General features: G+C 36.7%; 2 protein-coding genes across 3 annotated transcripts in view; both read right to left on the bottom strand.

Annotated features, from left to right (window-relative positions):
- Positions 1-9,318, bottom strand: part of LOC139983751 (uncharacterized) — a 90,858-nt gene extending 81,540 nt beyond the window's left edge. Inside the window, exon 1 of the mRNA XM_071997498.1 lies at positions 9,215-9,318. The gene's annotated coding sequence lies outside the window, so the exon portion shown is untranslated. The remainder of the gene's footprint in view (positions 1-9,214) is intronic.
- Positions 9,319-13,450: 4,132 nt separating this feature from the next.
- LOC139982125 (uncharacterized) overlaps positions 13,451-25,569 on the bottom strand; it is a 50,500-nt gene continuing 38,381 nt past the window's right edge. For both annotated transcript variants that reach the window (XM_071994703.1, XM_071994704.1), the window contains 10 exons: positions 24,830-25,047; positions 24,024-24,100; positions 23,097-23,149; positions 22,507-22,626; positions 19,849-20,057; positions 19,277-19,353; positions 17,877-17,941; positions 16,954-17,001; positions 16,072-16,097; positions 13,451-14,929 (listed from right to left, as the gene is read on the bottom strand). In XM_071994703.1, the coding sequence (XP_071850804.1) occupies positions 14,839-14,929; positions 16,072-16,097; positions 16,954-17,001; positions 17,877-17,941; positions 19,277-19,353; positions 19,849-20,057; positions 22,507-22,626; positions 23,097-23,149; positions 24,024-24,100; positions 24,830-25,047 (984 nt within the window). In that variant the 3' untranslated portion in view covers positions 13,451-14,838. The remainder of the gene's footprint in view (positions 14,930-16,071; positions 16,098-16,953; positions 17,002-17,876; positions 17,942-19,276; positions 19,354-19,848; positions 20,058-22,506; positions 22,627-23,096; positions 23,150-24,023; positions 24,101-24,829; positions 25,048-25,569) is intronic.

Here is a 25,569-nt window from a genome sequence, read left to right as displayed (position 1 = left end):
CTCCAAAAATCAGTAGAGAAATTACCAATTGTGTACGAAAAGTAAGTTGGTACACCTTTCAAATTTTACGAAAGATTACAGTACTGTGATCGCTTAACGATCGTACAATTTCGAAGAAACGATATTCTGCGATTTTGTACGATTTTATTCGACGTTATTCGAAATTATGCGATTTTGCGCGATTTAAAAAATCGTTGAAAAATTCGGACGAAAAATTTTGTACGAAATTCGCACAATTATTCGCGGTTTTTGCGGTCAGTTTTACAACGTACAAAATCGCACAAAATCGTTGAATAGTCCTTTTAGAATTACAACAGTCGTTTTTTGATATTACGTGTGTTCAAAGTATACAACACAACTTTCATCTATGGTTCAAAGCACATAGTTACGAGACTCAATGTCATACATTCAATATGCACAGTGTACAGTACCGCTCACGTATAACTGGACATGTGTACGCGCACTTGATCGTGTAAAGACGTATAAACAAGTACAATCGCGAATAAACTCGTTGACAAACAAATATCCGCGTATAATCCATGTACGAGTTTCTACGCAGGAAATGCTATTGTGCTCAATGAATAGGATTAAAGTCGCCGAAAGAATTTGAAAACCTAGAAGAAAAATAAAGTGTTACTAAGCGTTTCTTGTGTCAATTTTTTATATATTTTACCGTTGGCTCCAACTGAATGAAAAAAAAAAACTTCCACCCAACAACTTTGAGTTTGAAGAAGGGCCGGTTAAAAACAAAACATGTTTCTCGTCCGCGCAATGGGCCTCCTTTTACATGATTCCCGTGTTTTTATTCGGATTACAAGAAATCTAAACTATTCTTAAAAATTATTTTGTAAAGGTTGCCACATATTCCAAACTAGTATTAGCGCTGGAAAAGAAGAAAAATGGCCGCCCGTTTTTTTTCAGATCTCAGTACGAGAAACATGTATTTTATTTGGATAATAGAACAACTTTCGTTGATGTGGTTAAGTTAATATTTTCCTACCTTAGCTATATGTCGATTTTATAAAACCTTCATGAAAACAGACTTTTTTGAAAATGGATTTTGAAGCTGTCAAAAATTTAACAAATGCTTACCGTTAAATACTGGCGTCAAACAATACATGTCGTATATATTCCAATAAAGATCCACAAAGGATAACAATGCTAAGTAGAGCTTACTAAAGAGAAATAGAAACTGCATGTACATGGTCATTTTAAGTATCCAAGTACTATACAAAGAGATTGAGTTCACCGAATCACCCCTTTTCCCTACCACCTGAAGAAAACCGTCTTTTATAAAATATAGTGCCATACAATACTTTACATTTGATACAAAAGTTACTTCGACAACCCCAAAATTTGTATGTGTCGCAATAAGTTTTAACCGCACAGCATAGTACCATTAATAATTTGCATGTTACACAAAGTTACACTCGGCGTCCAGATGGCGGGAAAATGTTACATCGTGTTCAATGTATTGAGTCGTTCCCACGGTGCAATGAACTTGGGCAAGTTGCCAAGTTCGAATGTAGATGACCTACTTATGTTCCGTGACCAATGTCAATGGGAATTAGGTGTGTAAAATCTCGGGTTTTCAACGTGTTATATATATATAAGTTTTACGTAAGCGGAGCAAATTTCGGGCGTCTCGTTGATTGTGAGGAAGCACTTATCTAAGCATCAATATTTGTGAAAAATATCGTACGGTTTTTCTTCAGAAAATATTTTTGACTAGTAATTGGAAACTCAATGTATTAAGAAGTACTGGGTCTAAACCTTATCATTGCATTTTGGGGGAAGCCAGATCTTCAAGTGCAAAATATTGTTTTTTCATTTAAGGTTATCGTAGTTCTCTTGCGAGGTGTATACGGCGTAACTTTCGATGTAGGCTTTCTGATCATATAGCCTACCCTGTATATCATTCGTCGTAATCTCGATATCGAATGAGTTACGGTATTGTCTTAGTGGAGAAACATTTAGACTGTCTCCGAATATGTTCGTCATTTTTTTTGGGGGGGGGGGAGGCACAACAATTCTTGTGTGGGTAGGGGCCCGTTCCCCGTGCCATCCCGTTTTACAGTGCCGTAATTTAATAACGTCGTACGTGGTCTCATTTCGTGAACAAGAAGTTTTTTACTATTTAGGTAATCAATAGCCCAAAGACTCCCAGGGTCCCTATAAACACCTGTTAGCTCATCCTGCTGCAGTGATTGGGCAATAAGTACGCGCGTTCCTCGTTTTTCCTCAGATAGGCCTACCTCCGTAGGCATTCTGGGGAAAACCACTGATCTGTACAGATCAGTGGGGAAAACAAACATTTTGGACGTCAGTAATATATATAAGCTAGTCATAGCAAGATCCATGCAAGGAAGACACGTGCTGTGCTGTGTACAGGGCTAGCGCTGTTCACTATATTATCGGCGTAGTAGGTAGTTTTAGTTGCAAGGTCTTTTTAATTTTGGGGACGGGTGAAGGGAGGTAATGGTCACCCTGTTGAGGCGACTGGTACAGTAGTTGGTAAATCTCGGTAACGTATGAGGAAATATCGGTCTGAAGATGGGAATAAGGATAGTGGAATTCCAAGCCCAAGCTTGATCAAGCCCCTAATGAGAGGTGGGGTTAGGACAGCTAAGCCCGGGCAAACGTTGACCAATGTAAATAAACTATTGCCTTGGGGTGTAAAAGATACGATGGATTTTATCAGTTGTGGTTTCCGCCGCTTGCTTATTTCTTTTGTATCGACATAAACTGTGTCTATTTTCATACTGGTTGTGCATGTGTACAATGGACGGATGCAGCGAGAATGAAGGAATTACGTAATGCATTGCTGAGTAGTACACAGTGTATAGCTGCCCGTGTATATCCGCATACATACAGTGTAAAGTTTGAGTTGCTTTCTTGAAGACGTCCAGATAACCGGAAAGGCCATCATTATTATTATTATTAGTATTATCGATATTTTCCTGTACAATATGTCGCAGAAGTAGACAGAGTAGAGTATGTGGTGGGAAGATGAAGTATTCGCATTGCTTGGCATTTGGTGCGACGAAAATAATATGTCGAAAACGCTCCAGTGTACTGAGACATCTGTATGTATGGGAGAGAAAAGCGTTTAGCCTACACACCATGCAATACTAGCAAAATACATTGCAGTGGAATTTCTTGTTGGCAACTTGCCAAGAAAAGTTTTTACATCTATGTCTAGTCCAATGGTACAGTATAAAACAGGTGCGGACATCGAGCCCAGCCCAACCATTTTGTGTTAGGGGTCAAATATTTCTTTTGGGTAAAGTGTGCGAACAAATTTTTTCCAGAGTTGTTGGAACATTGTACGCACACAAAGTCGGCATATCGCTAGATATAATTGATATGATTATATTTAGGTTTTCAATTTGATTTATTTTCATTTTGGAAACTATGAAACATTTTTTTTACTTAACCCCCACTCAAAATATTGCGCCTCAGGTACGAACAATGATTTCCCTGCCCAGTGCATTGACTTTTTCAAAGGTGGTAAACGTTGGCCGTATCGGGAAAGCCCCGGTAGAAAATAACTCCTTATGGTTTAGACTAAAAAAATGCAATGTTTCAACTAAACAAAAGGCTGCGTCTTTCTGTAACAAAGCAACTGTCAATCACTCCCAACAAACATTGCATGTCGGCCGTCCGTCCAGGGTATTTTATTCTGTGCACCTGTTGCTAGCCAGCTACATCTGATACAAGGCAAAGAAATTCCGCCTTTTGGTGTAATATGCAAATGATGTCTGGTGCAGTACTGCACTGTCTGGCGACACATGTAAACAATCTGTGTAGAGCTAGCTGTTATTAAATAACTTTTGTGTCAATGCACTGTGAGCCTATGGTACATTTCAAGACGTTTTTTTTTTTTTTTCTGAGGTGGTCGGGAAGGGGTATTGTTTGGGTGTTCTAAATCTTTTGTATCTTCCTAAATATAAAAGATGGTATTTTCAACATCTAAAACTTTAATGTACATGTAGTTTCTAATTTTCATCAGTAAGAGGCTTACCGAGTGAGAATAAAATTTGTCTAAAATTGCCAGTTTTACCAACATCGTAGTTCGTACGCACTTCCGTTTATCCTCCGTCACAGATCTTTATTGGAATATATACGAAATGTGTTGTTTTGAACATCATCTGCATTTTACGGTAAGCATTTTAATAATCGTTGTGCTTCAAAATCCATTTGAAACACGATTTCTTGTGCTTGAAATACAAATCCAACAAAGGGCTAGGCTATTGGCGAAATTAAACTCAAATGTTTGAACCTAAGCACTGTAGCGACAGTTGTTATAGACCAAGCAAAATACATGTTGATCTCGTTCAAAATTTTACAGAAAAAACCTTTTTCTTTTTACCGGTAAATTACTTCCGTGCCCGTTATTGAAGTAATTGATTCACACATGAAAATAAATTTTAAAAGAAGCATCGGTGGGAAAAACAAATTCCTTGTTTTTCGCTTTTCAAGATTTCATGAATTCCGCATTTTACCGCGATATTCCGCGAACGCGGAAAACCACTGGCCCTCGACCAGTGAGCGCCTATGCTTTTCATTTCATTGATTCTTTTTCGACATCTTTATTGGAACGGCTCCGAAAATTCTAATCTTTCACCTCGCCCGTACATAGTTAATCCTCTGCTTCATTAAGCACACATTCCTGTGGTCAAATGAACGATTTTTACATGCGTAGAATTGTGCGAAATTTCGTTGAAAACTTCGTGTACGAACTTGCGCGAACTTGTGCGATATTACGCGATATTATTCGAAAATCTACGATCGTTGAAAATTTTTGTACGATAGTTAAGCGATCACAGTACTGTAGGGCTGTGAGTTTTCGTTTAAAGACCTAAACGTTTAAACGGCCAATTTTTCTTTCGTTTAAACGTTTAAACGTTTGCGAAAATCGTGAGGAAACGCCGAGCATAAAGGCGTGGGGTCCAGGGGACCGCCCTAGGGCCCTGGTGGGGCGAAGACCCCGGAAAAGGAAAAGGAATTTTTTGCGTGTCTGGCGATAAAAAAATTCGCAGTTGAGGATGCAAAATACTGACAACTTTTTTAATTTAAATTGTCACGAAGCTGATGAAAAATTTTAAATGACAAGTTAGAGTAGCTATATTATGTTATAAAACCAGAATGAAAACATTTCATGGTTCCTTGCTGCTGTTCATTAGTTCCATTCATAGGGAAATTTCTAACAAAGCCATAATACAACAACAGTAATTTATGCTCACAAACTTTTGTTGCCAAAGTAATGCTAAGCCCTGATATCAATTGCAACACACATCAGTGTGTGAAGACTATCTACCATTATCATCATACCAAGTTTGACGAAATTCCGACTAGTAATAGTAGCCAAGTCATTGCAATTTGGAGTATTTCACGTTTGACCCCATGACCTCATTAATATTCATGATATGAGCACCAAAATCAACAGGGTTATTCTACTTACTATGGGCCACCCACTCACCAAGTATGGTAATGATTGGTCATTCCCTTGTTGAGTTATTGCGCATACAAACTTTTCATAACGAAATAATGCTAGGCCCCCCCCCCCCTTATAAACATGCATGATATCAATTGCAACATGCATCAGTGTGTGGAGACTATCTACCAATATCATCATACCAAGTTTGACGAAATTCCAATAAATAGTAGCCAAGTTATTGCAACTTGGGAGTTTTTCACGTTTGACCCGTGACCTCATTAATATTTTTTAACTTTCACCTCGTATAACTTCGCACACGAAGGTCACACGGGGGTCAACCCATTGACATTTATGATCAGAAGGTACCTTTGACATCTGAAAATAGCATCGAAACTGTAAAAATCCCCAAAACACGAAAAGGTCACCAGAGGTCAAATTGAGGTCAAGGGTCACCCAGATGCAGGTCGACAACTGGATTACACTGAAGCAACTCCCAACCCTAACGGACAATTCGTTCTCAAGTTATCGCAAAAATACTAGTTTTTTAACATTAATTGACCATTGGTGACCTCAGATCACATGACCTTTAAGTTTCAAAAAGTACCCCTAACCAGTTCACAACTTGTCCCAAAATATCAACCTTGTCGCACATTGGCACTGGGAGTTATTGCAGTTTTAGCATTTTGGGTTTTTGGACCATAACTGACCTTTGTGGGCACCAAAAACAATAGGGTTCATCTACTCACCATGGGTCACCCACCCACCAAGTTTGATCATGATCAGTCAATCCCTTGTTGAGTTATCGTGCATACAAGCTAAAGCGTCACACACACACACACACACACGCACACACACGCCAACCTGAATACATAGGTTCCTTTGCTTTTAGCAAGGAACCAATGAAAAAGAGATTTAATCTGTCTTACAATCTTTAAAAAGTTTAACTTACAGAACCTCCGATATTATGAAACAAAAAACGTTCAGCAAAGCCCCGTTTCTAGACTGCCTAACAATGAATAGCGCGCACTAAACGTACATCAGTTTAAAACTGCAGTACGGTTTAACCCAACTTAAACAGTACGGTAGGATACTGTACATGTGCTCAGACTTTTCCAAGGTACCTTGCCAAACAACTGCGCTCTCATTCCCTGTCTAACACCTGTTTGTTAACATTTTTGGCACGTTTCCAAGAAACGTTTCATGGAGTATTCCCCATGATACACGAGGCACAGTTCATACACGCAGCACAAGATATCAAGCTATGGTCATCTTTATGAAAGTAAACCTTTTAATAAAATATGTTTTAGGCCACATGGCATGATTAACTAATGCTTAACATTATTTCCATGTTCTTGTAGAAAACGTCAAGTTCGCAAAATACAATTAGTTGTGTTTTTGTAGTTACGTGAGCTCCGTAACAGACGAGGTGGTTAGACTATTTGCTATTCACTTAACTATGGTAGGACATTATTTTTTCTGTATTTTTGGAAATTCTAGAAAATACTTTCTTTTCCCCCCGCTTAACACCAGATGCGGTCTTACGGTTTATTCATAAATGGTTGTACTAGAGCCTTGTATACATGACATTAGTTGCATTTAGCACGATATGCCAGTTTCGCGTGAATTTTTCGAAAGTGTTTTGCTGGATCTTTCGTAAAATTTGAAAGGTGTACCAACTTACTTTTCGTACACAATTGGTAATTTCTCTACTGATTTTCAGAGTTTTTTTTACGATCTCCAATCGATACATTTCCTTTGATCATGTATTTAAACAACTATTACCAAATCGAGTATTGGACTCGATATTGTCCGGAGAGTTCAACGTGATAGACAGGGGTTGTAATCATTTTGATCGAACATGCACTGACTGGATTATCTGCGCCGCCACTGTCGGCTCGATATAAAGTACACTTGTGCCGCGAATCAGGATGTTTTCACAAAAGGATAACAGCGTTCAAGTTTAAGCCATTCATATCGCCGGATACATCGGGGGGGGGGGCAAAAGTAGGATTACGTTCGCCGTGTATGATTCGGCTGATCGTAAGTTGTGTTGTTATTTCGCGCAGTAGACAAAATAAACATGGGAATTGATACGCGATTTTTGCCAATAATTTAATTTTCAGTTGATATCATAGTTTCGTTTAAACGTTCATCAGGTTTTATTAAACGTTTAAACGATGTTCCGTTCATTTACACGTTTAAACGTGTAAACGGCACAGCACTACTGGTATTACATTTTAGAGTAATTTTAAACAAGACACGATGGTAAAATTTGCTTTTCAGTTCGATTGGGCTAAGCTTACATTTTCTAATTGAACCTGAATGGAGTTAAATAGGTAACAAATAGGTATGTTTAACTTCAAATTCGTAACATTTCTATTTGTTCATAAACGGTACAATACTGAAAATAAGTACCAAATAATGTCGGAATGAAGGCAAGATGTCATTAAAATTTACACTTTGGTAAAGATTGCAGATGGATGGTTTTTCTGAGATACTTTTTGAGATGGATATTTTGAGTAACTATTCTTAACCCATTTCAAGCCGTCAACAGGTGACATTCCCGTCGAGGTGGTTAGGCCATTCGCTTAGAACAGTGCTGACTAGGTAGGACGTCATATTTCCCTATTTTGGAAATTTAAAAAAAAAAAAACTTTTTTTCTTTCCGAGAAACTCCAGAGGTAATTTGGTTCATACAAAATGATACCTTAGAGCATTGTATAACAACGAAGCAAAAGGAAACAGGGGAAAATCACATTAATAATTGTTTCTGTCAAACTTTATTGCCGATTTCATATAGACGGGACATTTTCTCATTTTCAAATAATCGGAATCGGTACGATTATGAAAAAAATAATCGGTAATCGGTATTTTCTGTTATGCATAATCGGTTGAACACTACTAACCAATGAGATAGGAATATTTAAATCCAAGGACACGTCTGCCCAAACAATCTCTACATCACATCAAGTGTAACCTTCATCGTAATCGTGAAACAGTCTTTGATAATTATAGAAAACAGGTTGGCTTTAACCAACATACAATTAAACCAGCACATTTCCTTAAGAGGTAATAATATAACCTATAGAGGTAAGTAATTAAGCCCTATTGTCATATAGACTAGTCCAGGCAAATAGGTTAAGAAAACAATAACATAAGATAAAAGAATATAAAATAATCATGAGAGTAATCTCAATCCATGCTAAAATACAAGTCAAACTTCCAGCACAACTAGCCCAGTTAACAACTTCAGGCCTACAACTCCACAAGGTACATTAGGTGTAGCGCACCATGGGTACCGCCATCTTAATTACTAAAAGAGGCCGCTAACCTGAAATCCCGTCAGCGATATACAATATTTACATAATATTGGGCCAGTAACGAAACAAAGAGCCCAGTCTTAAAAACTTTTACTTAACCTATCCTTCGCCGTAAATAAAACAATAGTTTTGATACATCGTTATCCCGTAGTGATCTTAAGGATCTGCTCCACAAAATGAACATAATAACTACATGATACAAGCCCGATGATAATTGTATTTACGTTGAAAAAGCCCAGCCCATCTGCGGCGTTTATACGAAACACCATGCAGTAACTTACACAACGAGGCTATATGGTGAACAATACAATTTATGCACGGTGTATGCACACTTTGAACAGCGAGTGTTTACGAGGCCCCGACCTGCGGGTCTACGAAAAGTTTGCCTAATCTCGCTTTCAAAACTACTTAATTAGAGACGAAAAGTATCAAATACAGTTAAGATAGTATTTACCTCTAACATGGTGACTGATGAACTACCTCTCTCAATAAATAATGGTAATAAGAACGAAATAGGAATATACAATATGGCTGCGGTTGAACGTAACGCAAGGTGACTTCGTAGTGACAACCTCGTGAATAAAGAGAGAACGAACAGAACTTGGCGAAACCGCAAGCGTTGAACAAGGGACGCCAAATCGAACAAAAGTATGCTGGAGAGTACATGCACATTACTTAAATAGTCGGTAGCTCACTGGGCACTACCTCACATACGTATTATCAGAAAATTCCACAAAATGAAGTTATGAAATGGTTTTAAGAGTTGTAACTCAACCAAGTATTTTGTTCAGCTAGAATTCGAACTTTAAGTTTGGGAGTCAGGACCGAATGATTATTGTATACTGCCAGTGTACAAAATAACACTGCCCAATTATTCAAGTAATTCAACCTCTAGCGAACTAACCTATGAATGTTCACGTCGCTATAGAGTGATCCATGATAATATTCATTTGGCTAGGCCGTTCTCGGAGAGGGGTGTTCCAGGTTTCCTGAACATTCCAGAACGACTAACTTGGTGTTATGTGACAGCGCACACAGGGGCGTAGCGAGCGGGGGGGTGTGGGGGGTGTCACACCCCCCCAATAATTTGGTCGCTGTCGGCAAATTTTGGGTCTGTCGGCAAAAGGAGAAGAGGTGAAGAGAGCGGAAGGGGAAGAAAGAAGGAAAGCTGAATAGAGAAAAGGAGAACGGGAGCTTCTTCCGTGCCAAATTTGACTTAAAATATGCACCAGATTGCATCTAAGGACGTTTCAAAACTAAAAATTTTCCAAAGGGGAGGGGTAGACCCCCTACCCTTAGACCCCTCCCCATAGGCGTAGGAGCCTCATTTGATTAGGGGGGGCTGTAACGACTTGCCCGAAAAATATGACCAAAATGTTTCGCGCGCTCCGCGCGCGTTTCGCATGGTAATGTGCTTATCATATAGGCATTCTTCGGTTATTACATCACATGCCAATAACAAACAATCATTTTCCGTGTTTTTACCCTTCCATATTGGTTAGAATTATTGGGGAAGTCGTTACAACAATAATGATAATAATATCAGTTTAACCATTGAAAAACACATTGCAAATTCTTCTTCTTTTCAGTAGGTGCCAGTGGCGGAGCTATAGGGGTAGTGGTCGGGGGGGGGAGAGAATGGTCTGTAGGGGCGCTTTTTCGACACTATCTTAGCGGAGCGCCACCACAGGTTGGCGCGGAGCGTAAAATTTTTGAGTAAAGATACTCCCTAGATCGCCTCAAATGACCCTTTCCAGGCCTTGCTAATTTCAAGATAAACGAAGAATAAATAGGTGCCATCGCCATTTGTCAGAAAATTGCACCAACAAAATGTGACAAATGTCAAAGGTATTTGAGAGCGCAATAAAAAAGTCAATAATCGCGAATAAGTAAAGAGTGGTAAAAAGCTGAAAAGGGCACCAGCAGTCCATTTGAGTCCGTCAGAGGTGCATCCCTCCCCTCTGACTGTATGGACGCTCCGCCACTGGTAGGTGCCCGAAAAATTCTCAGCTTACTGCCCGAATTTTCACCAAAAAACTTGAAAAACACATTGCAAATTATTTTCTTTCAGTAGGTGCTGGAAAATTCTCAGCATATTGCCCGAATTTTCACCAAAAATTTGAAAAACACATTGCAAATTATCATTCTTTCAGTAGATGCCAGAAAAATTCTCAGCATATTGCCGAATTTTACCCCCCAAAAAATGAAAAACACACTGCAAATTATTATTCTTCCAGTAGGTGCCCGAAAAATTCTCAGCATATTGCCCGAATTTTCACCAAAAATTATGGTTGGGGGCTGCAGCCCCCCCCCCCCCCCGTCTCCTACGCCTATGCCCCTCCCCCATTTCAGTCACCACTTCCAGATCCGTCGGCAAATCAAATTTGACTTAAAATATGCACCAGATTGCATCTAAGGAGTTTCAAAACTAAGAATTTTCCAAAGGGGAGGGGGACACCCCCTACCCTTAGACCCCTCCCCCATTTCAATCACCACTTCCAGATCCGTCGGCAAATCAAATTTGACTTAAAATATACACCAGATTGCACCTAAGGACGTTTCAAAACTAAAAATTTTCAAAAGGGGAGGGGGATACCCCCTACCCTTAGACCCCTCCCCCATTTCAGTCACCACTTCCAGATCCGTCGGCAAATCAAATTCTCCACCCCCCCCCCCCCTGAGCGCACACGATTAATATCTGCAGGTATTGATGCCGCTGCATGTTCAATGACTGCATGAGTAAGCAATGTAAGTATCGCACCACAATTATAGTGATGCACGTCCGCCCGAGAGGATATATAATCACTGTCGGACCTACTGTGTTGATTTTTTTATGGACATTTTCTGAGTCATCACCATTATTTGTTATGCTTGGATGTTGACACTGAGAGTGGATGATTGAAGGTTTTAGAAAATCTTGGGTGAAACAAGAAGATTCAGCAGTGGCAGATGGGTTGGGGAGCACTTAGACTTTGAGCCCTTCGAGCTCAAAATCTAAACTGTCATGGTGGCAAAGGTTAATTTGTTTATGATAGCCCAAGCTATTAACTATCATATGGTGGGTAGGACATGTCATATATGCTCTAGCGGCCTTGGAAAGTGACAAGTTCAGTCTGTTAGTCAAGTTTGTGACCAAGTAATTGTGGTGCAATACCTGTAATACTTCACTTTGCGACTTGAGAGCAACACTGCTCTGGAATGACAAGGAGCGCAAAATGTCACAAAAAAATCCTTTGAAGATACTTTACGATTTTTAATGGATGTTAGTTTGAATGATGTTGATTAACCCAAATGTGAGCCGTTCTATTATAATTTTTGCCATCATCCTTTCTAATCTTCTGTTGATTAAGTAAAATCGGGCGATACATATATGTAATGATGGCAATGAAATGATAATTTTGAAGTAAACTAATTCATTTTAATAAATAAAGGATGACAGATAAAGAACTCATTTTCTATTAGTAGTAGTTCGTGTGGCATTTTGCAATTCCTTATTAGAAAACTTTTGGAAATCTGTCAAAATTCACATAAGTGTCTATGACCAAAGCTCTGTAATTGTATTGGCCAGGTTTATCCTTGAATCAATTTCGTCCAATTTATTTAACTTGGATCAATGAGACTAGTCCATGATGACTACCACATACATGATTGGTAAAACTTTACATCCTCCTTATATCCTCACTTAATCATTTGCACCCATGCTAAAGGCCTTGCGTTTTAGCCCTTCTTTGTGAGATTACGAGATAGTACTCCCGATCAAGGGCGTAGGAACCAGGGGGGCTGGGGGGCGCCAGCCCCCCCAGTGAAAAATTGAAGGGGCGGAAGTATCATTCCGCCCCCCCCCCCCCGCTTCGCAACTCCGAAAACCCCTTTTTCATTTCCAAATGAGATAAAAAATCTCATTTGGAGCACCAAATTGCATCTAAGGCCAGGTGAAAATACAAAATTAAGTTTACAAAATGGAGTGGGTGTTTAAGTGTGCTATATTGCACCAAATTGCATCTGAGGCCACCTGGAAATGCAAAAAAATTCCAAAGGGGAGGGGCACACCCCCTCCCCTTAGACCCCTCCCCCAAGCGCCATCAGTGTTCAGCCCCCCCCCCCCACTCAAAAGTACCTTCCTACGCCACTGCTCCCGATAGCATGGAGTAGCGTGGGTAAGCAGATAGGGAATACTGATCTCACATTGGGGTTTAGTAACAGTTAGGCTAAGAAGCCTTTAAATCAGTTTCAATAACTCCAATGAATGATTAGCCAGGTCAAGATGATTATCTTTATTTATTCTCCCATAATTCTTGAATAAGTGATTGAAAAACAAAATATGAGTTCTCTCAGGTAGCTAACAATGTCATCATGTAAAAATAGATTATTATGAAAAATACTGGGAAAAAATCACCACTTTAAAAATATCACAATTGCTGTAATTAATTAAATACTTCAAACAGCCAATCACAAGTGAAGTGAAGTCAAGATGTTTCCAGTAAGCTTGGTCTAAAGTACACACATGTTCCCTGACATTAAAAGCATTTGCCTAGAGTAGGCTACCATTGTTCTGAACGACTTAAATGTAGGTGTTACAAAATAAAAAATTCCCAGCCTGTTCTTTAAATCCAAAGTTAAAAACTAGAGTTAATACGTTCCAAGGATGCAAACGAAGTTAGCTTTTAGGGACTTATGTAAATATATAACATGACATTGTCTTAAAGAGACAGTCAAAAGTGTATATAATCATAGTAGATGCAAGAGAGATCTCATGAAGTGTTAATATACAATATATAACTCCATTGGCAATTATAGTAAATTGCCTAAATATCAAACATATCACAATTGATTACAAATAAAGACCAAATGAACGTAAACCAACGCATTTTTTTCTAAAGGGCAGGGATTGAGATCAGAACCAGAAAGCCATTGTGAAACAAAATGATGACTTTTCACGGCACAATAAGTTGGCACAAATGGCCTGCCATAATTAATAGAGAATATGTATCAGTTCATGGGCCAAAAGAATATGCTAAAAGCTGAAAAAGCTTCAAATGGCCTACTACTAACAGACACAAACATAATTGTTAACATGTTAACAAATTGAGGTCTAACATTTTGTGTTTTGAGTGTGAGAGTGTTATTCCAGATGTAATATTGTAGTTTCTTGGGGGATTATTTGAATTAGACATGCGACTATAAAGTGAGTTTGTTACATTTATGCTTAAACAGTATAACAAACTTCTACCTTCCAACTTTCATGAGATTTATAAGAATAATATTAGAAGTCCAATTGTATCAGTCATAAACGTGCTCGGCTGTTTCATTCTCTGCTTGAGACTTGTTAAATTTGTTAAATTTAAATTGTTTACTGAACACTTTAACAATTAACACAAAGTATTTCATCTCTTTACCATTTCTAAGTAGTTGATAATGAATTCTTCTCTTCTTGATCATTTTTTCCTAAGTTGGCCTGACCTTAAAAAACTATGTTGTTGTCAAATCTACACAACATCAATAAAGTTGTTGGTAATGATGTAATTAAGAGTGTAATTTTACAAACTGCAAACATTTATTGTTATTCTTTAGACTTTGTTTACTTAAGCTACGAAAGTAAAGAGTGAAATTGAAAATTTCAACGTAATGTCAATCCAGTGCAATGGTAATAATTTAAAACAAACTTGTGAACTTCAAATTGAAAGCAATGGTTATATCGAATGAAAATGATTCCTGCATGGGCACAGGATGTGCAAGGTACTGTACAGGTACCATAGTTTCTGACTAGGGAAGAAATGTCTATATAGGAATCATTAACTAATTAAGGCAGGGTACCTCGGTTTCTATATCACATTAGTTGTGATGCTGAGGTGACTGGTTCAAATCCGTTCCATAGATTTGCTCTTTTCCATCAAAATGAGCATGTGCTATACGTAGTTTCGCTACTCAATGTACTTGAACATTATACCTACTTAATCCAATCCAAGAATGTTGAACTTATTTTGTCATTTACTTCAATCATTCATTCAGTACCAATGTTATCAGATCGTCGTTGATTCCTGTACTGATTTATACTGCTGTGGCAGTTACGTGGCTGATTTATACTGATGTGGCATTTAGAAGTGGCGTCAGTGTATCATCATCTGGTACCTTCAGTTTCCTTTCTCTAGCCTTTTGACAGTCTGTACCCCTGCAGCAAAATAAATTGCAACAGCAAAGAAATGTGAACATAAATATATGTTACAACGCAAATAAAGTTTAACAATGTTTTCCCCAATTTTATTCACACAAAAAATATAGTTTTGACTTTGCTGGTTTTGAACAGGCTGCAGTTAACATCTATAATTCACTCTTAAAATAAATATTATGTAATATGTATATATATATATATCAACTGGGGGATATACATTGAGAGCAAGACTTAATTATCAACTATCCCTGCGCTTCCTATTTGATATACACAACCTACATACAAGTGTGTATCCTCCCATAAGTAGTATACATCCTGCTAATTCATGGAGGGGGGGGGGGGTGAGGTGGCACGATGTATACTACTCAAAAATATTACGATGGTCAAGCCTGTCTATAGAAAAACAGTCCACTCAGGCATTAAAAATTTGTTACTTGATAGCATAAACTATTCCAAATGCTGCAATTAGTGCTCTAATGGCCGGTACTACTTTCCTATGTTTGAAGACAAGTTTGGCTTGAACACTGAAATAATACACAGTGTGTTTAATCGTGAATTTGTGCAGAAGAGCATTCAGTATAGCTAGCATTACCAACTCGGGTAGATATTCAAATCCCCTGTTTTTAAGTAGTACTAGCCATTAGAGCACTTGTGTTTACAATCATACAGGTGGCTGGTCAACTAAATAGGTTCACTCAAGGATGAATTCTAAAGTATTTGGGGTAGTTTATGCTATCAAGTAACAAATTATTAATGCTTGAGTGAATTTGATGAGGACAGTTTTTCCATAGGCAGGCTTGACTGTCATGTAGACTCTGAGTACATTTATATAAGAATAAGGTACAACCTACGGTTAGTTAGCTACATCAAACATATTATGTTAACTTGTATCCTATTTAATAGAAAATGTTATCTACATAATGATATTATTTTCAAATAGTGACTCCAAATCAATAGTTTGAGAGCGTTCAGTATGGCTAACATTACCAATGCCGGTAGATATTCAATCTCCCGTTTTTGGCCATACAGGGGATTTGGGTGGTATTTGCTATAGGCAGGGATGATCGTAATGATGGGGGTTTGTGTATTTTAAATCAATAAATCACAAATCCTACGAAAAAATACACATAAAAATTACTTACTGCCATACTTCCCGGAATTCCCTAACCTGTACGAAAAAAGTCAATCATAAATGATAGCTGTAACTTTATCGTATGACAAAATAATTCAATTTTCAAAAGTATGGCTATTAAGGACTTGTTAAATCGCTTTGTCAATCAAATGAGATCAGAAAATATTAATGTTACCCTTAATATTACTTTTTCATAGTGATAGGATTTAATAAAGTAACATTAAGAAGCTAATTGTTTATGTCTTTGTATTTACCTATTATATAACTCTATTGAATCTGTGAATCACTAATGTTTTCTAAGATCTAGTAGCAAGCCTTATGTAACTTATATAAAGATAGCAAAACTCCACTTTCCTATTTGCGATAAGTAATGTATTCTTTTGTGTTCAAGATTCAAGGGTTATTTCATTTTGGTCTGCACCATTAAAACATTTGTCCAGGCGTAGACAGGATACTGCAATCTAAATTCAATGTATAAAGTAACAATGATAAACTCTAATAGAGTGATAATAATGTAATCTAATTCTGGTTTTTAAACAATATGTGAGGTTAAGAATATACTTATTTGTTAGAAGTACGATCCATATTACGGCGGAGATTGTGAATCACTAATGTTTTCTAAGATCTAGTAGCAAGTCTTATATAACTTATATAAAGATAGCAAAACTCCACTTTTCCTATTTGCGATAAGTAATGTACTCTTTTGTGTTGAAGGTGCACACAGCAAGCATCTTTTTTGAATCGTCCCTTTCAAACATTATTATATTTCTATACTTGCCAGAAAATGTTCAGATTATTTTGTAGGTTAAAGATCAATCTCCTCCATCACAATGTTCATCGAGATTAAACCAATGATTGTGTGTATTGTAAGACATTATACTTCACTACCTACCTCCTTGCTGTAAACTGCATCTGTCACATCGAGCGTAGGATCATTGTACTATAGGTTAGATACAATAGGAAGGATTATGAGCTTCACCAATATGATGTCACAAATCACTCCAACAGTTATGAGGCGAATCAAGAATTAATTTATTTTCAATTCAAACAAAGAAGGAAATATGTTACAAAGAAAATGTTACTAATGTAAGAATATCAGAGATGCTTACAACCAAAGTAATATCAATATTATCCGTCACATGATACTTAGACGATGTCATTTTCAAACTGCCATAAGGAGCATGTATCTCGTAATTTACAGGAACAAAGGTGAAAAGAATGAACTATCAACTGTTCTTTTTGTCTCCTAATATTTTTTATTTTTATGTAACAGTATAAAAATGTAGCCCTCTGCTGATCATAATTTAATGAAAAGACTCTATGATACTGGACACATTCGAAAACTCAACTATACTGGATAATTGCATGAGCTTTTCATCTACTACTATTAGGCAAGATGCATGACGAGGTACTGCAATCAATGTTAATTTAATGTACTCGAGTGACCACAAAAAAATCTGAAAACAAAACCGGTTAAACAAGTTTCTATATACCCCCCCACCCACACCCCTGAACTGTTCATTGAAATACAAATCAATATACGAACAGTGGTCAAAGTAAGGTTGTACAGACATGGTGTTTTTCTGTTTAATTTCCTTTGTTACTGGATCCAATTTAACTATCTGGGTAAAACATATTGATGCATCTGACCTGTCAAACTGTCCCTTCCTTTTATTGATTCATTTTTAAATCACTTAACAGTCGTTGGAGAGTTCCCATTCTTCGAATACATTAATATTTCTTCCCAGATAATTATATAACCAGTTGTCAAGCAATATGTTAGTAGAACATGTTTAATAAGTTCTTAATACTCACCATCCATCGACCAGATTCAAGGTTGAGGTCATACATTCTGCCATTGTAGTACGGTAACCAAGTGACTAAAATGAACGAGGTTACAATGCCATGATTAACAAAATAAAACAAACAACATGAATATTTCACTCCCAGACAACCCAATGACCTACACTACAGTCACATAAGCCTTGAGCAATGTGTTGTGAAGAGACTGTACAAGAATCTGCAACGCCCAGCTATTATATACATAATTACATTCACATGTAGAACATGCGCAAAACAAGGCAGAAGGGCAAGTTTTGACATCATTCTCTATTCTGTTATCAAGTGAAAATGCAACTTTCATTTATGAGGAAAGCTTTGAAACGGGATAAACGGAATTAATCAGTTTGTGTATCATTGTTACTTTAAAACATTTAACCTGACATTCTTTAGAAAAGCATAACATTGCATTACGGTTAGATCATGGTCTCCCATTCACTGAGTTTTGTATCAAGCTTAATACTGCATTGCTATGTAGCATGTATTAAAATATAAGACTACACACTTTAACCTTCCCAACCATACCATTAATGACATGTCGCTACAGGGGATCTACTCCTTAGATAGCCGTCCTGACCTAGTACGAATCAGCACAGAGAGGCTGTGGATGCAACGCCTTCGCAATATTCAACCTCAAGGCTCAACATTCAGGAAGGACAAGACTAACTTTTCTTCTGTCCCCCCCTTTGTCCCCTTGTCCCCCCCCCTGTCACTCCTCTTCCCGTAGCTCTCTTCCACCCCCTTTTTTTTCCCCACACCTTTCTGTCTTTGTCCTCCAGTTTATTCCCTACCCTGTTCCCTTAATCCTCTCTTTGGATCTCCTACCTCTCCTCTTCCCCATGTTGATTTCCATAATCTTCTCTCCATCCCTTGTCTATTAATCCTCTTACATCTATCTCTTTGTGTTCACCCTGCTCAATAACCTGTTTGTATTCTGTGTGTGTTTTTGTCCCTTCTGTTACTGGTACTTTTCATTTAGCCTCTGAAGAAGTTCCTGCTACTGTAGGATTGAAATGTCACGCCAACTTATTTTTACACATTCTCTTACACAGGCTCCTTAGTGGATAAGCAGCATGCTAACAGTTTTATTTCAGTTTCATTTTATTTAGAATATAAGACAAGTTAGAAGGCTTGAGGTCTACATCATATCAGAATCGTCTATAAATATACATCCTTTTGCTTGATGTTTCACACATTTAATTTATTATTTTAATGATAGCTTCAGGCAACCAATGATAAGTAATACAATTTACATTATTGACTACAATGATTGGATGCTGTAATAATAGTAATCAGTATCAGATCATAACGTTAATGTACAAACTGTTGATATTGATCAATCAACAGAGGTTAACCTGAGCATTTGCATAAAGTACCTTTCACTTTCCTTGACTTCAATATTGAAGGAATATCCTTAGCAGCAATACACTGAGGCAACAGACAAAATAAGAACCTGTGAAGTAAAGCAGAACCATGAGTCAGTCAATTGAATGAACACAATTCACAAAAAATGATCGGATTTCATTTTTAGTAAATCTTTCAGACGATTACTGTCAATGACCTGAACTAGTAAAGCATTGACAATAACAAAGACGATAAAGGTAACCGGTTTATCATATATAAACAATGAGTAAAGCTATTCATTAGAAGGAAAGTCATTTAATGATATAGCATTTGATTTGTGAGTCCCTAAAATGACTTATCTTCTTTATAATTAACACGAAACCCGAACAAAGCACCACTTCTGATCCAAATGATGGGTTTAACAACTAGGCAAAGGTAAAATTGTGTTTGTAAATACTCAATTCAGAGACAATAAAGTTCTGTCCTGTGAGAGTATCATTCCATTTGGCATAGAGTGATAAAACTTTGTAGGCCTTTATGCCTATTTAAAGTGTGAAAGTGGTATCTAGGTACGCATTACTAAGATACTCATTGAAATACTCACATTAGCTCTTCCAATCGCTGTGACTGTTGTGCAAACATCAATATGCCAACAACCTCTGTCTCTGTCAGTTCTCTTCCCTCCTCATATGTATCTATCACTAGCTTCTTTAATGACACAGGACAGGACAATTGTAGCCCTGAACAGAGGATGATGTTACCAGCATCAGCTTTGGAGAAGGATTGTAAAAGCTCCAGATGGAAGATGGGGATCTGGAGAAAGGTAATATACGATTCCATCAACATTGAAATGATTTAAAGCTATATCAATTATTTATACGATTATAACTTACTGTGGCCAGTAACTTTCCTGAAGGTATCTCATATCCATCTTAATACTAGCATAAATCCACTCCTCGCATTATGACGATTAGGCTCAAGTTTGTTTTTAAAAACTTAAAACAAACATTAACAGAAACAACCTTTTCCTTAATCATTTTTAACATAACAATGTATAAAAAAGACATTAACACTTAAGTGAATGAATGCATGAGATATAAAATGGACCAAAGGACTAATACATAAATGATAACCAGGATGAAATATGGACTGTTAGACTAGGAATATAGTAAGAACATTTTTTCATACGAATTAGTTATGTTAAACGTCTAGTGTTATCGTGCCAAACCACACGCCGTATTGTTTTATAAATATATTGTCACTACTGTGTGATATGAAATTCAATTTTTAAATCATCTTGTGTTATGTGTGCCAGTATCTGGAGTACTCCTTGCAAAAAAACTATTATGATATGATTATCTTAAGTGTATAATTAACTTGAAAGTTAGAACACTGTAAAGACCAATATAGTTACAAGGATTTAAAAGTTTAACAATGTTCGAGTCCGCTCAGAAAAACTTGCCCCCCCTGGAGTTCTCGATGAAAAAATGCACTGTAAAATACCTCAACAGGAACACATAATACTGAGCTATGACCCTTGCAAGCACATTGGCTTGTGCGCAACAGAAGGCAGAAGCCTATAGTGATAGGTCTATGCCATGCACAAAAATCATAAAACCTGTAACTATTATACACCAACTAAATGATTTTCAAAGTTCCGAAGCGAGAAATTTCACCTTAGACTAGTTACCATACATGCTTACCTAGATCACACAATCCATACTACTGCATTGTTAACAACTTCCTTACAAAGCGTCTGTCACATTAGAATGGTAGAATTTAATTTATATGTAATTATGACAGAATAAGTCAATCTGTCAACTGTTTCTTTTAGAAAGTTTGACAAGAAACTTTTACTTTTAGTCAACCCTGGTTGATGACGATGGAGATTAATGTCCAGAGATGTAAGACGATTTAGATAAACCCTAATCCATCTATTCACTATACAAAGGTACAGGGTAGCATACTCTCGAGATATCTAGAGTGTACACAAAAGAAACACCACCAGGTCAGGGCATACTCAAGATGACAATATATTGTATTGCCATGTGATGCCAATTGTTGCACTAGTAATTATGTGAGATATCACATCCAGCCAGTGAAGTTTTTGTCACAAATTTAATTACAAAATTTATGCAACATTAATAGTATATTGTATTTGGACAAAATATTATCAGCAAATTTGGTTGTGTATTTTGTTCCGATAGTGCCACTTTTCCTAACGGTGAGTTGAAGACTTGAAGTTCTGTTTGGGGATATTTTATGCGACTGCTCTACCGTAACATACGTCCATTAAAAACCCAAGCTTCAATAGCTACTTTTGACGATGTATGAATGTTGCACAAGAAAAATAAATCACTGGGGCACATGGTCAAAGACAGTTCGAAAAACTTTGCATGAATGTACATTTTACTTGAACAACTCTCAAAGCGGAGAGAACAAACGTACTGTGAGGCGAAATCATTTTTTAGTAATCAAGATGTTAGCTTCCTACAAAATTCCAAAAATTATTCAAATATTTCGTGATATTGTTACAAAAAATTCAACCAAAACTTTGAACCATGACTGCTTTTTGTCGAATGTGTTGTCAACAAGGCCTTGTGTTATGATATTTGAGTGCACACATATGATAGCCTATAGCACAAACTTTGTCATCTCTACACTGGAAAGTAATGTCACATGTAATTGTTATTTACATAATTTGTGTTCACAATAGATGCAAGAATGTTTCCAGACAATGGGTAAGGGACTATTAGACAATCAGATCATGGGAAATTTGGAAAAAGAACCATTGACTATTTTTCTCATGAACATCTCTGTAATGTATATGTTGTTATATCTGTATCTTGTGGTTGATTGTTATGGTTTATTTTCTTTAAAACCAAATTCAATCATCTGTAAGATTGGAAGAAATTTTGGCTCTTTTGAGGCAAGGATTTTTCGTAAAGGAAGAAAAATGTTCATTCAAAAATGTGTTTTGTTATACTTTGCATAGGCCTAGTTGTGAGTGTGTACTTGAGAGTTTTCAACCACGGGAAGCAATTTGAAGATTTTGCATCCATGGCTAAAACATTGCGTTCTGGATGCAGAATCCTGCCTTCAAGACAATGTTGAAAGATAATGAATGAATTTATCAAATAATTTGACTGTGAAATGCATGATACTATAGCATCTCCTTAAAACATTTAATAGTATACTGGGGATGGCATATCTGGTACATAATAGGGATTTTGATATATCTATTATTAGACTACTGACTTACACCACTGTTAGATGCGTTCTTCAGTAGCTGCAAAGTACAATTCTGTTGTAATTTACTATCTTTGGTCCAGATCTGTAACCTGTCTGAACACAGTGACTCAATACTATTGATATCATCAACCTGAAAATAAACACAAAATGAAGCAGTGTAAACTTTCCCCTCTGTTTTAATTTTTTTTACTATTCTAATTGTAGTATCGTTGGTATTTCTATAGATTAAAGAAAATCCGTTGTTGTGGAAGTAAGTCCACATACATCCAGCCAAACTTCCTTTTTATACTACCAGACTTACCACAATGTACAGAAAAGTTTAAGATACTCTCAAGAGAAAAGAAAGGTCATACAGGGTTTCCTTGAGTATCTTCAGTTGATTAATTATCTGAATTAATTAGTAATCAAAACTTTCCAATGACCAACTCATATTTGAAATATGTTTCCACAATCTAGATCTACACATTGTATTCCCTAAGCTATGTCACGATCTCTGCCGTTTTCAATTGGTTGTCGGCATTTACACTACTTTCAACTTGTTCTGCACTAATGGATACACACAATAACAAAAAGCCCTGGCCACAAGGAAAAGAATCATACCTCCCAATCACCAGAATGGAGATCCAGGCTGTAACCGTAGTCTCGCCAGTATACTATGATGACAAGTATGTAGAAATATGTTATATTTAAAGACATCTTAGGATTTATGAAGAAGAAAAGTTAACTTTTTCACATAAATGAAACAGATACCTCTACACTAAAAATGGAGACTTAAGACCTAACTTTGAATTTGGTGCTTTTCATCCAATAAATATGGCTTGACTTAAAACGACACAATTTTTCGGTGTTTTAGACTTAAAGTAATGTTCTTATCAAATATCCTAAGCATAGGTATGATAAGTTAATAACATTGCCATTACAGTAGCTTGTACCAAAGGAATGTGTCAATCATAGGACAAATCATGTAGGCCGTTATCATTTACTGCCCCTGAAATCCATGTAATCCTGATGACAAAGCAATTTATTTTGTCATTTTGCTAATTTTGCATTATTCTTGCTTTTACGAAAGGCTTACAATCTGCTTTGTGCACTTCTTATGAAAATGTTACAATGTATTGTCTCTTATATCAACTCCTTGATGACTAGATTTAATCAAGTAATCAACCAATACTGACAGAATCAATAGTTACTTTTAATTTTTTTTTTAAAACAGTTCTCATAAGCATAGTTATTGACAGTTAATAATATTGCCATTATATTAGCTTGTACCAAAAGGAATGTTTCGAGCATAGGATAAATCATGTAGGTGGTTAACATTTACTGCCCCGGAAATCCATGTAATCCTGATGACAAAGCAATTTATTTTGTCATTTTGCTACTTTTGCATCATTCTTGCTTTTACCAAAGGCTTACAATCTGCTTTGTGCACTTATTATGAAATATTACAATGTATTGTCTGTTATATCAACTCCTTGATGACTAGATTTAATCAAATAATCAACCAATACTGACAGAATTGATAGTTACTTTTAATATTCCTAGATATCATCTGTGCATTGATAGACTCTTGAGAGGGCGAAAGAGGCAGCAGACATTCACTGAACCTTTGAAGTAGAAAGGAAGAAACAAACCAACATGAGAGAAAGATAGCAAAGCAGTCTTGCTATGAAGCAAATTCATATAGGAAATGCTTAGGAAGTGCTTCAACATGACTGGAAACAAACTCCTTACTGTGGACATCATTTTACTGTTTAATGAGCAAATGAGCCCATAACTGCAGGAAGGTAATAGTGTACAGTACCATATGTTTAGGATCGTCGTTAGGTCATGCTAGGAGTCCATAAAAGAAATTGGTGTGCAGACAATTAGTTAGAGTATGTTGTTCTCCGTTTCTAAGAGTGGGGGATTGACTCATACTACCACATTACTGATTAAAACTTCCGAAATTCATGAAGAAATTTGTTGGGTTCAAGTACACCTTGGCCTCTTTGATGATACTTATCATATCATGTAAGACATTTTCCCAATAATATAGGAAAAATATTCTTACCTTCCAAATTCACAACTGTCATTGTTTGTTTTTGTTATAATTAACATACAGTAGTGATGGCTAGTGATACCAACATAAACAATTAATCTTTTTCATGATCTTAACTCTAAAATTTTTGATTACAATGTATTTCTTGATGATACATCATTTCTAATACCAGTTTTGTCAGAGCTCTGTGTTTATCTCCATTACTTTGGTAAATCAGTTATTTCAAATGTAACAAGAGAGAATACTTGTAGGTACATAGAAGGATAACAAAAAAAAAACATGAGATTCAACTTACGACAGCTCCTTAACAGACTGACAACGAAGCGCAAAACGGAATATGTTTGTTAACTGTATCTCCGATATTGTACGTGGTTCATTTCCCTCCTTCTCTGTCTCTATGTGTATCTTTTCTACTGTCTTTAAAGGACAGAGAGAGAGGCCAGATTGGAGTAAAATAGTGTATCCATCACACTCCTTGAAGGCCATGGTCAGGTGTAGGCAAGCTATGGTAATCTGTTAGAGAGAAATGAACAAGGTTAATGTATTGTAGTTATCCTCTAGTTAAAGAATCATCCTACATTATGAAAGGATGGAGGGTTTTATGTTATTGAGTTAGACCTTACAATTACATTGTGAGGTCAAAATGACACTTCAACAGTAGCTTACCATGGCAATGAAACGCTAATGAAATAAAACGATTTGGCCATTTACTTTTAGGGTTGTTTTCTTCTTTAAAGGTGACCTAACAATTAAAACTCAATTTATTCGAATATTTTCAAGGTTTGGATTATCTTTGTCATAGTGTGATCATTTATTACTGGCAGTATGGCCACATGAAAGCAATAAATAAAATGACACTATTGGAAACAACAACGACACTGAATGTTGTTAGCATTTGAAATTGTTTACGTTCGTAGTGTCATTGGGTTATTATTTTGGGATTCAACCTCTGAAGATATATACAGTTAGGAATCTGATCTCATGAATCGATTGCTATTATATAACTTTCAAAAAATACAGCACAAACTGGAAATA

Source organism: Apostichopus japonicus, chromosome 16 (assembly GCF_037975245.1).
Source record: "Apostichopus japonicus isolate 1M-3 chromosome 16, ASM3797524v1, whole genome shotgun sequence".
Taxonomy (NCBI): Eukaryota; Metazoa; Echinodermata; class Holothuroidea; order Aspidochirotida; family Stichopodidae; genus Apostichopus; species Apostichopus japonicus.
This window is presented reverse-complemented; position numbering and strand designations above follow the sequence as displayed.